The 16,224-nt window shown below is 42.0% G+C and overlaps 1 protein-coding gene across 1 annotated transcript in view; it reads right to left on the minus strand.

Moving 5' to 3' along the window:
- The window catches only part of LOC122870663 (myotubularin-related protein 1-like), a 59,318-nt gene that overhangs the window by 38,743 nt on the left and 4,351 nt on the right, over positions 1-16,224 (minus strand). Inside the window, exon 2 of the mRNA XM_044185020.1 lies at positions 6,759-6,864. Coding sequence (XP_044040955.1) covers positions 6,759-6,864 — 106 coding nt within the window. The remainder of the gene's footprint in view (positions 1-6,758; positions 6,865-16,224) is intronic.

The following is a 16,224-nucleotide window of genomic DNA, read 5'->3' on the forward strand; positions in this document are numbered from 1 at the left end:
CTACCATGAGGTTATGATGGTGCACCTGTTTAAGAGTCATGAGAGCGGTAGGGGCATTCCGTCAGAAATGACCTCCGTCACTTTCTGACCTTACCCTTTCGATTTTAACACATTTTTCCTACATGTTAACCTATATGAGAGCGTGTTAGAGCGTGGTCTGATCATCCAGAATGACCAACCGTTCAGGAGACAAGGGCCTCCATAGTTGACCCATATTGGACTCGCACCCCACCTAAATATGGAGGATATTTTTGGTCATAATTCAAATTAAAAGTCCAAATACTAAATTAAAAGACATATAATTCAATAAAGATTATTATTTTATTACACTAATACAAATAATCAGGCGATAATTAAACTTAAAAATAAAAAGGAAATTGAAAAAGCAAATTTAAAATGTAAAATCATAATTAGAAAATGTAAAATGACAATGAAAAAAGTGAAATTTAAAATGCAAATGCTTAAATTGAAATGCTCAAACTGAAGGCTTCAATTGTAAAGATGAAATTAAAAATGGAAATGGAAATTAAAAAAAAGGTAAACATCAAATATGAAACTCAGAATGGGAAATGGAAATACTTAAAAGCTTAAATAGAAAAAACTAAAACATTTTTGCATTTGAACTAAATCATTTTGCATTTGACTTTTGACATTTTAAATTTCATCTTTTCCATTTTCCATTAGGCATTTCAAGCTGTATGTTAAACTAAGACAAAACTGAAGTTATTGTACTTGTGTCCCAAACACCTCCGAGACACATTATCTAAAGATATAGTTACTCTAGATGGCATTGCCCTGGCCTCCAGCAGCACCGTAAGGAACCTCAGAGTTATCTTTGATCAGCATTTATCCTTTAACTCCCACATGAAAAAAACTTCAAGGACTGCCTTCTTTCACCTACGTAACATTGCAAAAATCAGGCACATCCTGTCTCAAAATGATGCCGACAAATTAGTGCATGCATTTGTTACTTCTAGGCTGGACTACTGCAATTCCTTATTATCAGGCTGCCCGAATAAGTCCCTTAAGACTCTCCAGTTGATCCAGAATGCTGCGGCATGTGTACTGACAAGAACTAGGAAAAGAGATCATATTTCTCCAATATTAGCTTCTCTGCACCGGTTCCCTGTAAAATCCAGAATAGAATTTAAAATCCTTCTCCTCACCTACAAAGCTCTTGATGGTCAGGCACCATCATATCTTAAAGATCTCATAATATCTTATTATCCAACTAGAACACTGCACTCCCAGAATGCAGGGTTACTTGTGGTTCATAGAGTCTCCAAAGGTAGAATGGGAGCCAGAGCCTTCAGTTATCAAGCTCCTCTCCTGTGGAATCAGGTCCCAGTTTGGGTTCGGGAGGCAGACACCATCTCCACATTTAAGAGTAGGCTCAAAACTTTTCGCTTTGATAAAGCTTATAGTTAGGGCTGGCTAACTGTTGAGCCCTGAACCATCCCTTAGTTATGGTGCTATAGGCCTAGACTGCCGGGAGGCTTCCCATGATGCACCTCTTTCCTCTCTCCTTCTCTCCCTCTCCATCTGTATGCATTTTTATCCCATTACTGCATGTTACTAACTCAACATCTCCTCTCTCCCATAGTTTTGTGCTTTCTCATTTCTATCCTCTTTCCTTCTGTCACTTTCAGCAGGTATTTCTGCCTCTGGAGCTGCAGAGACTGGATCTGTGGTTGTGGGCCACCTGCTGCCCCCATGTTCCTGCCTGACAACTGTTACTACAATTGTTGTAATTGGCTCTGTTACTAATACTGACATTATTTTTCCTATAGCTGCCTATTATTATTGTTATAACACGGTAGTGGCAGAGGGCCGCCCACCATTGTGTCTGGTTCTGTCCAAAGTTTCTGCCTCTTAAAGGAATAGATATTTTTACAAATTTGAGTCCAGAAGTCGGTATCAGGAGCGATCGATAGGTCCTCTTCCCATTTGATTGTTGGTAAAGTTATGGTTTTATTTGATTTTGGATAAAACAGCTGATTTGAGTTGCAGATAATTCAAGAACTGATTGCTCCCGATACCATACTCCTGGACTAAGTAGGATAATGAAACAAAGTTGTTAAACTGAAAAATGTGATTAATATGTGTAATGCCCGTTTGTGATTTGATGATATTTCCACCAGGCTGTCAGAGCAGAGGCTACTGTCAATGCTTTGAAGCACGGGTGATGTTTAATGAACAGACTGAGAAATGGGATGTCTGATATTTGCAAGTTTTAGCAGAGTGATTGTTCTATGTCTAGCCATATAATGTCTGACTGAGTGGGGTGAGCCAGGGGGTGATGTCCTTGTCTTTGAATAGCTGTCCATCAATGTACAATTTGTCCACTGTAAGTATTGCTCTTTTGCCTTCTTTTATCATTTGCTTGCAGATGGGGATTAGCTGTTTACGTCTATGGATGATTTCTTGTGCAAACTGGTCGTTAAGTCCATAGTGAGTGTCCTTTAAGTGTTTGCCCTGCCGATGAACCAATTTTTGTTTAAAATGTTCGAATTTAACAATGATTGGGCGGGGTCGGGTGGCGTTACTGAGTTTTTTTCCTAGACGGTGAACACAGTGAAAAGTGATGTTGTTGACAGTTCCTGTGGGTTAGTTTGAGCTGTTTAACCATAAAATCCTTGACTGCTTTCTTGGGTTCGTCAGCGGGTGGTTCAGCGATGCCGGTGAAAATCAGGTTGTCCCTCATGCTGCGTGCTTGTAAATCCAAAATTGTTTCTTTCATCGTTTTATTTTCGGAGGTGACGGAGGCGAGCTGAGTGGTAACAGTAGACAGTTGCGTTGTGAGAGTTGTAACGGAGTTCTGAAGAGAACTATTTTCTTGTGTGAGCGTGTCGATTTGTTGTTGGCTGTATTCCAGACTGTGGCGGAGTTGTTGAAATTCTTTGTGCAGTAATTCTATTAATGCTACTCTGGCGTCCAGTCCGGATAGTTTATTGTCTATGGATGTAAGTATGTCGCTTACCTCGGGACAGCACGGGGGGTGCGGAAATATGGATGAAGAAGATGAGTTGGATGAAGCAGGTGAGCCCGATATGCGTGGCTTTTTTAGATTTTTGAGAGCGTCCCATGATGCATTCGTCAGTGTAGTCTTCTAGGTGATCCAGGTCCGAATTGTAATCCAGTTTATTGTATTTGTCGGAGGTGAAGTGAACAAACAAGTAAACAAACAAAGAAAAAAAAACAAGAAAAGTTTGCTGACTTCTAGCAGTAACGCGCTGTCATGTTCAATCACGCACCGTCTCACCTGCCATAACCCATCATTAACCTCACATGATCAATTGTAAAAGTCTGTCTTATTTCCACAACTTCCACAATATCACTGCTCATACTGTTACTGTGGATCTCTAGTTTTCATATTAGATCAAAATACTGTTACATGCTCTTTTTATGCTATACGACATTCGACAAATATTTATATATACATACAGCAACTGCTATCACAACTTGATAGCAGTCAAGAAGACATGAATGCAGCATTGAGTGCGATCCCTACTACAACCATCACTGAAACCAATGAGCTGATATACACCTCAGCAGCAGTGATCCTCGAGATGCTTGGCTATAAGAGCAACCATGAGAAACAGTACCCACCATGGAAACAAAGGCTGGAGGCTAAAATCAAGGAGGCACGGAGAGAAGTGAGCCACCTGACAGAGGCCAAGAGAGGTGCAATGAGAAAACAAGCACCCAAGAGGTACGACCAGATGCCCATACCTGAAGCACTTGAAACTGCCAAACAAAGGCTCCAAGCCTTGGCCAGCCGCCTAAAGAGGTACATGAGAGATAATGAAGCCAGAAGAATAAACCGGCTGTTCGCAACTCAACCTGCGAAAGTGTACGCTCAATGGCAGGGTAATTACAGCAGAGCAGACCCACCAAGGCTGGAAACTGAACAGTACTGGAAAAGTATATGGGAAAGCGAGGCATCACACAACAGCGATGCACAGTGGCTGGTGGCTCTGAGAGAGGACCACAGCAATCTCCCTGAAAAGAATCCAGTCACCTTCACAGCGGCAGACATCCAAGAAAGAGTCTCAGGTATGAAAAACAGGACAGCACCGAGCCCTGACAGGATCCACACCTACTGGCTAAAGATGCTCACTGCACTCCACGAGCACCTAGCAGTACAAATGAACCAGCTGCTAAGGGATGGGACGCACCCTGAATGGCTTACCGAAGGGCCAACTATCGGCCAATAACCTGTCTCTCCACAACATGGAAGCTCATGTCAGGCATCATCGCGGCTAAGATAAGTGGGCACATGGATCAATACATGAGCAAAACACAGAAGGGCATCGGCAAAAGAACTAGAGGAGCCAAACACCAACTCCTGGTTGACAGAACAGTCACCCAAGACTGCAGAACCCGACATACCAACCTGTGCACTGCCTGGATTGATTACAAGAAAGCATATGACTCAATGCCACACACAAAAGTGTGTGCGAAAGTGTACGCTCAGTGGCAGGGTAATAATAGCAGAGCAGACCCACCAAGGCTGGAAACTGAACAGTAGAATATATATATATATATATATATATATATATATATATATATATATATATATATATATACATATATATATACATATATATATACATATACATCGCAGGTTGAGTTGCAAACAGCCGGTTTATTCTTCTGGCTTCATTCTCTGAAGTGTATATCAGCTCATTGGCTGTTAGTCAGCTAGTCACTAATGTTAGCATCTTACCTGCTGCACTGCCCGCTGCTTTCTCGCCGTCAAACCGATAATTGCGATTGAGTTGTTAACGCTCCTTTCACTGGTGACTTTGTGTGTGAGGCCACATGGACTGAACGCTTTCATCAAATTGAAGTCATTACCTTAATAGTCCTCCCTCCGATCCTGCTCACTCTACTTGCTCCGTTTTCTCCATTTTCATTGCAGTGTGCTCTTAAGCAGTCAGAGCTCCCCCTGCTGTCCATAACAAGCCTCTGCGCTCCAGCCGTTTCAAACTGTCCCTCCAGTCTTTGGGCCACGCCTCCTCATTTACATACAGCTTGAATAGGCAAATATCAAATGCAAAATGGCAAATGCGTAATGGAAAATGGAAAAGATGAAATTTAAAATGTCAAAGGTAAAATGCCAAATGGAAAAGATAAAATTTAAAATGCAAAATGATAAAGTGCAAATGCAAAAGAAATTTTATTTTGTTTTTCTATTTAAGTTTTTAAGTATTTCCTTTCAAGCTTTTACATTTCCCATTTTGAGTTTCATATTTCATGTTTACCTTTTCTTATTTCCATTGAAATTTTAAACTTCATCTCATCATCATTTCCATTTAAGCTTTTTCATTTTAAATGTCACTTTTTTCATTGTCACTTTACATTTTCAAATTATCATTTTACATTTTGAATTTGCTTTTTCAGTTTCCTTTTTCTTTTTAAGTTTAAATATGGTCTGATTATTCCTAGTAGTGTAATAAATAATAAGAATATTTTAATATTAATATCCTCCATACCTAAAGACACAGTTGAAGACGATGTCTGACCTTTGAAGAAATCAAAGGCTAGTATGCCAGAGACTGGTGGCTTGGTATGGTGGTGTCTGTTGATTTGAAGCAGCATCAAGTAGAAGCACATCATTTACTTTCCTAAGACACCCTGATCAAGTTGAGGCTGATTTGAGCCATACACAGCAACAGACAGAACACACTGTCTAAGTCTAAATGAGATGAGCATCAGCCCTTGATCAGTGGCTTCAAAATAATATGTAAAGATTATCACACCTTCACATGACTTTGAATTACACATTTTTGCGGACCTTATTATGTAATTTAATTTTAATGAAATGGGAAAACTGAAGTAATATTTGAGGTGAAACAGAAAATCATAGGCAACATTAAGGATTCATGTGCTAGCCTGACCTACCCACCGTATACTCAGAAGTCTGCTGTTGGTCAACCGATAGCAGGCACAACATGAAAACTTGAGGAGATGTAAAGAAGTGTGTACCCTATAACATATTAAGGTTTAATGTTTAATTTGCATATTGATTTATTTATTTTGACCAAAATTATTAAAATTGTGGATAACCTTGTTATGTTAGCTTTAAGAGAGCCATACTGTTATGTTTAATTTTATAAGAAGATATCTGTGTCTTTAGGTGGGGTGCAAGTCCAATATGGATCAACTTTGAAGGCCCTTGTCTCCTGAATGGTGGGTCATTCTGGTTAATCAAACCTCATTCTAACATGTTGGAAAAAATTAATTCAAATCAAGAGGGGTGTGGTCAGAAAGTGATGACAGAATGCCCCCGTAGTTATATTATGTTTTGTTCCCACCTTTTGACTTATCTAGAGCTACACTTAAAAAACGCAGACACCAGGCTTAGTTCGACTCAGTTTTTTTTTTCTCTCAAACCAATCTGGTTGGAGGACAGAGTTTGATTTTCAATTAACCAAACGTGCTTTGGTTAAGGACAGCCGTGGCCATAGAAATCAGGCTGCTGACAGACAGAAGCAAAGGAGAAACTGTAAAGCAGCTCAACAGTAGCTTATCTAAACAATGACAGAAGCTGTGATAGAATACACTCACATACACTTAACACACAAAGCTCTGCCCACACACTGAAGTTCATATATAGCACACATGAATAGATGTTGCCATTTCTGCCAGCCTTACCATGAAATCTGGTCTTCTCCCAGTCTATCAGTTACAAAACACAAACTGATGAGAAATACTGCTAGCAGTGTGAGTGTGTGTTTGTGTCTTTTAGCTACCTTGTTGTCTCTGTTCACGATGTCAAGTGGGACTGATCCTGAGATCTGACTAGAGATGGTGGCTGCTATCAGCTGTTTACACCACTCTACATGAGAACCTGTTGGACTGAACAGAAAGAGATGTGAAAAAAAAGCTGATATATAGTCACTAAAGCTATAACAAGACACTTTTTTCCAATTCCTTCAACTTTTTTCATTTTTTCGATTGCTGTTAAGCTGCCATCAATGAAAATTGACACTTCCTGCACAGATGCTTCACATTAAAAGCCTTTCAGTGGCTGACAGGACATAATCCCTCCCTTTTCTGGTATGCTTTTGTTGCAAAACATCTGCAGGAAGAGCTGGGTTTCATCGGCAGCATCGAAGTGATTAGAAATAGTGAGTAAAAACAGTATTTGTCTTAAAAAGAGAAAGTGGGAGCAGCAGAGTGGTGAGTATGACGTTACTCTGTTGTTGTACTGATGGAATTAGTGCTGTAGAAATGTACAATGTACTGAATTTACCATATGAACCATTATAGTACAGATAATTCCACCCCCTCAATGTTTTTTACACGCCCTTTAATAGCAACCAATGTTTATTTGTTCATGCAGGTCACGAGATTCGGCCATTATTTGTTATTATTATACAGTAGTTATATAGTTTCTGGAGATATTTTGCTATTTTTTCCGCTGTGAAAACTTGTCATTATTGGAATCCAGTGTAGCCACCATGATTACAACCCGACCTCTGTTCTCCTTCTATTCTCTTACACTCTGAGGAAGCAAACTGCAAACGTGTGACAGCCATCTCTCAAGTCTACAGTGAGTGTTTGATATTCAAAACACTTTGTATCACTTTAATCATTGTGTCAAATTTAATGACTTTTATGACCTTTTTAATACCTCTAAAAATACCTCTAAAAGGAAAAAATACCATTACCGCAGCAAAAGAAATCTAACAAACTAGACTACAGTATAATTTAAATTAAAATTTTCAATTTTATTTATATAGCGGCAATTCATAACAGAAGTTATCTCATTGCACTTTTCTTACAGAGCAGGTCTAGACCATACTCTTTATAATATTATTTACAGAGACCCTACAAATCCCACCATGAGCAAGCATTTGGCAACAGTGGCAAGGAAAAACTTCCTTTAAGAGGGCGTAAACCTTGGACAGAATCAGACTCAATGATGGCGGCCCTCCGCCGCTGCCAAGGTTTTGAGAGAGAGAGAGAGAGAGAGAGAGAGAGAGAGAGAGGGAAGGGGTTGGGGAGGGGGGATTGGGGAGAGGGAGGCACAATGCAAAGACCACGTAGAATTTAAAAAATATATATTTATACAAAGGTATATACCTTTATTGAGTTTTATTGAATTTGAATAGCTGAAATATTCAGTGCACATTAGCTAATATAACTACCTTCTCATTAATGTATGGCGGTAGTCTGATGAATAGTAGCGGGGCCGGAAAGCTTTGACAGAGCGGCAGTGGTGGTATTCAGATCCTTTACTTAAGTAAAAGGACCAATACCACACTGTGAAAAAAACTCCACTACAAGTAAAAGTCCTGCATTAAAAACCTTAAGTTAAAGTATTTAAGTATAATGTATTAGCAAAATGTACTTACTTTGATATTTTTGTATCAAAGTAAAAGTACTCACTGTGCAGTAAAATGTTCTGTATCAGTGTTTTACTATTTAGAGAACCACGTATCTCTAAAAATAATTTTTTTAATGAGCTCAGAAAAACAGCCTGTTTTTAGCTTTGTGACAATGCATTTTCTAGCTAATTTTAAATAGTTTATTTAGCTTAAGAAGTAGGATAATTTTTTCAACCCATGAAGGAACACAGTTCAGTTGATCGCATTTAAACATTCAACATCACCACATGTGGAGATACATGGTTTTCACTGGACAAGATGGGCATGAAAAGCTGTCATCTGAAAAATAATAACTAAAGCTGTCAGACAAACGTAGTGGATTAAAAAGTACAATATTTGATGCTGAGATGTAAGATTAGTGGAGTAGAAGAAGAAAGTGGCATGAAGAGAACAGACTCAAGTAAAGTAGAAGTACCTCGAATTTGTACAAATTACAATACTTGAGTAGTCGAAATGTACTTAGTTACATTCCACCACTGCAGAGCGGACATATTTGCAGTAGACAAATCATCTCTAGTACATTCAGCCAAACTAACAGTAGCAGCGTACAACTCGATGGGCATAGTACTTTTCTGAGTGCTAGCATAGCGCTTGTGCTTTTGAGATTTCACGTGAGAATTTGTGCTTACAATTATCCCAAGTTTGAATGTTTTGCGACAAAGTTCACATCGCGCCTTGTACGAATCACTGGAACTTCTTATTAAATTTGCCTTACCATGGCTGAGCCTGCATTGCTTGCTCGCAGCGTCGTGTTCTTGGTGTTTTCCTTAAACAAGTTCTTCTTCTAGGTTAAAATGCGGATCACAGCCTATACCCAAGACGTACTACCGCAACCTACCGAGTGGAGTGTACGCTACTTGTTTAATGTAGGAACAAATAGATATTAGACGTTGTGGAAACTGTCACTGTTGTGAGGAATAAAATACCGGTAAAATATAACATAAAAACTGACAGCTCTCCATTATCCTCTTCACATCAATAAGACTAAGGACCGTATCTTGGTTCACACTTCAACGTCTGTACTGCCATAGCCTACCGTCTGTATCTGCTCTGCTGTTGTCTGAATAAAACTCCATCTTGTCCCACATCGGTGTTTCCCAACTTTCTGTCCGTAACAGAAGACCGGACCCCCCGATACTCTCCTCCAATCCGCCTATCTCCACACCAGCGAGCTCCACCGCTACTTCCGCAATCACGCCGTCACCACCAGCGTATGCCAGTCCCATGGCCAAACCCGCGCCCTTATCTGGCTCGGCGGAGGACTGCAACGGATTTCTCCTACAGTGGTCACTGGTCCTGGAGATGTAACCACACCTGTACCCTGACGATTGGTCCAAAATAGCCTTCATCATTTCACAACTACACGGACGCGCTCTCCAATGGGCAGAATCCCTATGGTCACAGAATAGGCCCGCCACACAATCTCTGTCTACCTTCACAAGTTACTTTAAAGAGGTTTTTGGCATTCCCCTGGGTGATTCATCAGCAGGCGAGCAGCTCTATCAGTTAAAACAGGGCACGCAAACCATCCAAGACTACGCACTACGGTTCCGGACTCTCGCAGCAGCCAGTGGGTGGAATGAAACATCACTGATCACCACTTATCGGCAGGGTTTGGATCCCAGAGTGCAGTTGCATCTCGCTGCATACGAGGATTCCATCGGCCTTGAACGTTTCATCCAGCTCACCATCCGAGTAGCCACTCGTATGCAGGCATGTCCAGGGCCAGTCCTCCACTTCACCATACCTCTGCGAGCCCTCAGCAGGCACCATGTTCAGTGGATTGCTGGCCCAGTCACACTTCAAGTCGGACTACTCCACAGGGAACAACTACATCTACTGGTTCTGGAGGAATCAACCACTGAGGTGATTCTCAGGCGCCCATGGTTGGAGCAGCACAACCAATTTCCTTTCCTGGACCACCGGCGAGATTCTGAAGTGGGGCGACACCTGCTTCCCGGGCTGTTTCCCTCACCGACCTCAACCTCCCGCTCCGAGAGGCTCCCGGTATGCTCTACCTCCATCAAGAGCCCAGTGGAGAAACAGTCCGTGGACATCCCTTCTTGTTACGTCCCCTTCAGAGACATCTTCTGCCCCAAGAAAGCATCAAAGCTGCCTCCACACCGGCCATGGGACTGCGCTGTAGACCTAATTCCGGGTGAGCCAGTGCCCCGCGTTATCCATCCCAGAACAGAAGGCCATGGAGGATTACATTCATGACTCACTCTAACAAGGCTACATTCGTCCATCCACTTCCCCTGCTGCTTCCAGGTTCGTCCTGGTCTACATAGACGACATCTTGATTTACTCCAAGAGCATGGCAGAACATCGCCACCACGTTGCGGAGGTCCTGAAACGCCTGAGGAAGTTCCAGCTCTTTCTAAAAGCAGAGAAATGCTCTTTCCACCAAACCTCAGTGCAGTTTCTTGGCAATACCATCAGCCACAGTGGCATCCAGATGGACGGGGGGAAGGTCAACGCAATCAGAACCTGGCCCATTCCATCCACCATAAAGGCGCTTCAGAGATTCCTCGGTTTCGCTAACTTTTACCGAAGATTCATCCAGGGCTACAGTTCCATTGTCTACCCACTCACCAGTTTACTCCGCAACAAGCCCAAGTCACTGTCCTGGTCTGCAGCTGCTAATGAGGCCTTCAACACTTTAAAGGACGCCTTCACAAACGCACCACTCCTGGTCCACCCCAACCTGGAAAGCCCTTCATCGTAGAAGTGGATGCCTCCACTACTGGAGTAGGAGCGGTACTTTCACAGCAGCAGGGGAATCCCACCGGACTCCACCCATGTGCCTTCTTCTCTAGGAAAGTCAACCCGGCGGAGAAGAATTATGATTTCGGCAACCGAGAACTGCTAGCCATCAAACTTGCCCTAGAAGAAAGAAGGCATTGGCTAAAGGGTACCAAATACAAAAATCACAAAAATTTAGAATACCTACGGGTCACCAAGAGGTTGAAACCACGTCAGGCCCGATGGGCACTATTCTATCTGTTTCAAGATTTCCTGTCGTCCCGGCTCCAAGAATGGCAAAGCAGATGCCCTATCCCGACTGTACACCACCGATGAGTCCACAGAGGAACCAGAATCCATCATTCCCCAAAGAATCATCGTTAATCCCATTCAATGGGCGGACCTCTTGGTACCCTCTGCCACTGCCTCCTCCGATCCTCCGGCGGGCTGTCCCCCGGGTTTGCAATATGTACGCCTCAGCGCAACCCGCTCATCCACTCCGCACACTCTTCCCTGGGCACTGGCCACCCAGGGGCAAATGAAACCCTCTCGCTGCTGAGAGAGCGCTTCTGGTGGCCAAACATGGCAAGGGAAGTGAGAAGGTACGTCCAGGGATGTCAGGACTGTGCCACCTCTAAAAGCCCTCGCCATCTTCCATCCGGCAAGCTACTTCCTCTGCCCGTTCCCAATAGACCCTGGTCACACCTAGGGGTGGATTTCATAACCGATCTACCGGCCTCCGACAGCAACACATGCATACTTGTAGTGGTGGACAGATTCTCCAAGTCGTGCCGACTACTACCCCTCAAAGGCCTACCCACCGCCACGGAGACTGCCGAACTTCTATTCAACCACGTGTTCCACTACTATGGCATCCCCGAAGATATTGTGTCAGACCGTGGACCCCAATTCATCCGCCTATCATCTGGATACCATCCGCAGTCGAATGGGCAGACGGGAGATCCCTCGCCGGAATTCTAATTACACGCACCTGCTCCCCATCAGCATCAAATCCGTACTGGATAAAAGATCATCACTCACCCCAGTCAGTTGTCTGGTCTTGTTTATGACGGAAAGGACTCATCTCGACTTGCAACCGCTACCTAGTGTTTCATCTTCTTCATACTTCTCCAGAGTGTTCTCCATCCCTGTCCGTGCCTTCCGCTGAAGGTACTCCTTTGTTTGACCAGCAGGTCATGGAGTGGGTGGGAGACACTGTCCAAGATGGCATGTAGTTTGGCCAGCATCCTCCTCTCTGACACCACTGACAGAGAGTCCAGCTCCACCCCAACAAAGTCACTGGCCTTACGGATCAGTTTGTTGAGTCTGTTAGCATCCGCTACCCTCAACCTGCTGCCCCAGCATGCAACAGCATACAGGATAGCACTGGCCACCACAGACTCATATAACATCTTCAGCATTGTCCGGCAGATGTTGGAGGACCTCAATTTTGAATTTTAATCTCAGTTGCTTAAATGATGCAAAATTGTCGTTGAAATATAAATCTTTTAATGTGACTAATCCATTCTTGGTCCAGGTATTGAAGGATCCGTCTATAATAGAGGGTTAAAACATGTTGTTTCTTGCTATAGGGTTGCTATTGATTGATAAATTATTAAGTGAAAAGGCTCGTCTGAACTTTGCCCAAACCTTCAAGGAGTGCATAACCACTGGGTTCACAGAGTGAGTGTCTGGGTATAGGTTCAGGCAGTGGGAACTTGAAGCAAAGTAACACATGTAAAGAGGCAGGTCCATATGACAAGTTCTCTAACTGTAATCATTTTGGGCCACTATCATGTGATGAATTAAGTCAATATAACGCGTATATTAGCAGCCCAGTAATAATACTGAAAGTTGGGTAAGGTTAATACTCCATGCTCACTGTGTCGCTGTAAAATGCTCTTACAAATTCGTGGATTTTTCTTATTCAGATGAATGAGGATATCAATTTATCAGAATAAGCAGAAAGAAGGATTTTGTCAAAAAGATACATTGGAACTAGGGTTGGGCGATATGGCCCTAAAATAATATCACAATAATTCAGGGTATTTCTGCAATAACGATATTCTTGAGGATATGACAAGAATCCTGAAAAATATTTATATATATAATATTTGAAAGAATACATTACCCTATTTCTAGTAAATTATTTCTTATTTCACCATTTTAATTCTACTTAATCCTCCACCTTATTGTAGTGTTTACTCACAAACTACTTTAATCTGCTCACCTTGCTTTTCTCTTCAGTTCTCTTTTCCCCACACACCGGCTTGCCCCGCCTCTTTCTGTTTCTCTTTGTCTCTGTATGTGTTGACTTTTGGGCGGCCCGACCAAATAAAGTTTATGTGTGGGAAACACTGCTTGATCTTTAGTAACCAAACTACTTCCACTACTGAAGTAGCTCTCCTTTTTGGAACCAACTACTCCACCATGGAGCCAATAGCAATGTTACTTTCGCTTTCAGCCATGCTTGTTGTTGCTGTGCATAACAGTACAATGTCATTACGTCAAGTCGGAATGTTGCCAAGGTAGCCGCCCAGGTATATTAATGGCCGGCGCCAGCATTTTGCAGAGAAACAGAGAGAGAGAGAGAGAGAGAGACATTAACTGGTATTATGTTAGAAGACGTGGACACGGTGGATATTTTACATGCACAGACCAGGTAAAGTAACAGTGGAAGGGGAATACACCTGGTTGCTGCCGATGTCATTCAGTACCTCGTTGGTTGGATGGTTTAAATACATCATTAACAACAACAAGCCACCTCCACATGCGGCTCACCTGCTGCTGTGAAAAAAGAATTGCGGGTGAAAATATCCAAAACGCGAGTTGTGTTTTTTGGGCGACTTGAGCGATAGAGAGAGTGACGGTGACTGCGCTCAAAGTAGGCAGGTGTTGCCAATCGGAGCAGAGGGAAAGGTTAGCAGTGAAGTTGCCTAGTGGCAGTAATTGTACAGTGTAAAGGGTATAACACATGTAAATACAAAATGCAGTTTTTAAATGAAAGGTTATTATTATTAAGGGAAAACAAAATCCAAACCTACATGGCCCTGTGTGAACTAGTGATTGCCCCCTAAACCTAATTACTGGTTTGGCCAGTCTTAGCAGCAACAATTGCAATCAAGTGTTTTAGAGTCTTTTACAGCGCTGTGGAGGAATTTTGGCCCACTCATCTTTGCAGAACTGTTGTAATTCAGCCACATTGAAGGGTTTTCGAGCATGAACTGCCTTTTTAAGGTCATGCCACAGCATCTCAATAGGATTCAGGTCAGGACTTTCAGGCCACTCCAAAGTCTTCATTTTGTTCTTCAGCCATTCAGAGGTGGACTTGCTGGTGTGTTTTGGATCATTGTCCTGCTGCAGAACCCAAGTTCGCTTCAGCTTCAGGTCACGAACAGATGACATAATAACAACCTTCATTTGAAAACTGCATTTTGTGTTTACTTGTGTTATCTTTAATATTTAAATTTGTTTGATGATCTGAAACATTTAAGTGTGACAAACATGCAAAAAAATAAGAAATCAGGAAGGGGGCAAACACTTTTTCACACCACTGTAGATCAAGTGTATGGGAGCATTACGGTTTCCCGGTTAGTTACGATGGTATGTCTGTGAAAACACTTAAAACGTGTCATTTACGACGGCATCACCCAAATGTGGTGATTAGCGGAACGAGACAAAACCAGACTGGAAGGCGAGTCTTTCTTCCCACAGTGTTCAGGCAGCCTCTCATTGCAGATTCAGACCGAGCCAAAGCAATAACTAATGCTATAGGTGTATTTATCACTGCAGATATGCGACCATACCCAGTCGTAGGGAATACAGAATTTAAGCATATGGTCAAAGTGCTTGAGAATCGCTACAATGTGGCTTCACGTGAGCATTTCAGTCAGTCCGTTGTGCAGCTCTGTATATGCCAGCGCAAGCTGCAGTTGTTCAGGAATTATCAACAGGTCAGAGTCTTATGATGAAGCATTACTGACATTTCTGTTATTTATTTGTTATTTATTTTTTCTTATTGACAATATGACAGTATTTGAGTGTAATTGAGCCACTGTTGAATGTTTACATTTTTCAAAATAAATTACAAAAATACATTTTTTTTGTTTTCCTGCTGTACCGAAAACGTACCTAACCGTGAATTTTGTGTACCATTACACCCCTAACAGTGTAGGTTACAGTTTGCCTATAAATAAACACTGCAGCTCCTCAATACCCAAGACATTCAGTCTTGCTTCCCAGCTGCTGGGTAAAAGTGAAGGTGGTTAGCCCCGAGGTTAGCATCAACTTCAGTCCTCCCTGTGCTTCTCAACCACAGTCTGAAAGCTGCAGCAGGAATGGTTAACACTATGCTTAAATTATATGATTATAAAAAATATTTGAAATACTAGTCATAGTGATAAAGCTTTTATTGCACTTTTAGTAACAAGATTTTCCTCGCGGGGGGGAGGGCTTTCAAATCACAATGTTACGATGGTAGAGGGCTCAGTTGTCGATGGCTGTCGATGGCATCGTTCATCGGCCCAACACTACTAGAAATACAAATATGTTGCACATGTTGCCTACTAATAAATAAACAGTTGTCAATTCATGATACTTTCTCATCTCTTAATTTTAATACTTCATATACAATGTTGTTAAGAATAGTTAAATAAATAAATAGGAGGCTTCAAATAGACCACATGATCGGTGATCGTCCCCAAAAATCCTGATCAGAGCACCCTTAATGTATAATGTTAATTTACTTACCAAATGTCTCCAGTGCGCTCTGTGCGCCTGACAGCACAGTCATGTTCACTGCAGCGATTTTACGTACAAAAACTATATAACAACTAAAATCGTAATTGGGTGATATATGCACAATATTCAAAGATATTATTAAAAACAACTGACGCTCTGTTCTGCAATTCTTTAATGCTATTTGATGTACTACAACCAATGATGATTTCATCAGTTACAGTCCAGCCCTCTGCTCTGTGCTCCGGGGGGTGTGATGGTGAGACAGCGCTGATGAAATATTGAGCAGACTTTGATTTATGATTTGATTTGGCTTATATCTTTTACAACTGAAAGGTGCTTA

The sequence above is a fragment of the Siniperca chuatsi genome, linkage group LG22 (genome assembly GCF_020085105.1).
Source record: "Siniperca chuatsi isolate FFG_IHB_CAS linkage group LG22, ASM2008510v1, whole genome shotgun sequence".
NCBI classification, from domain to species: Eukaryota; Metazoa; Chordata; class Actinopteri; order Centrarchiformes; family Sinipercidae; genus Siniperca; species Siniperca chuatsi.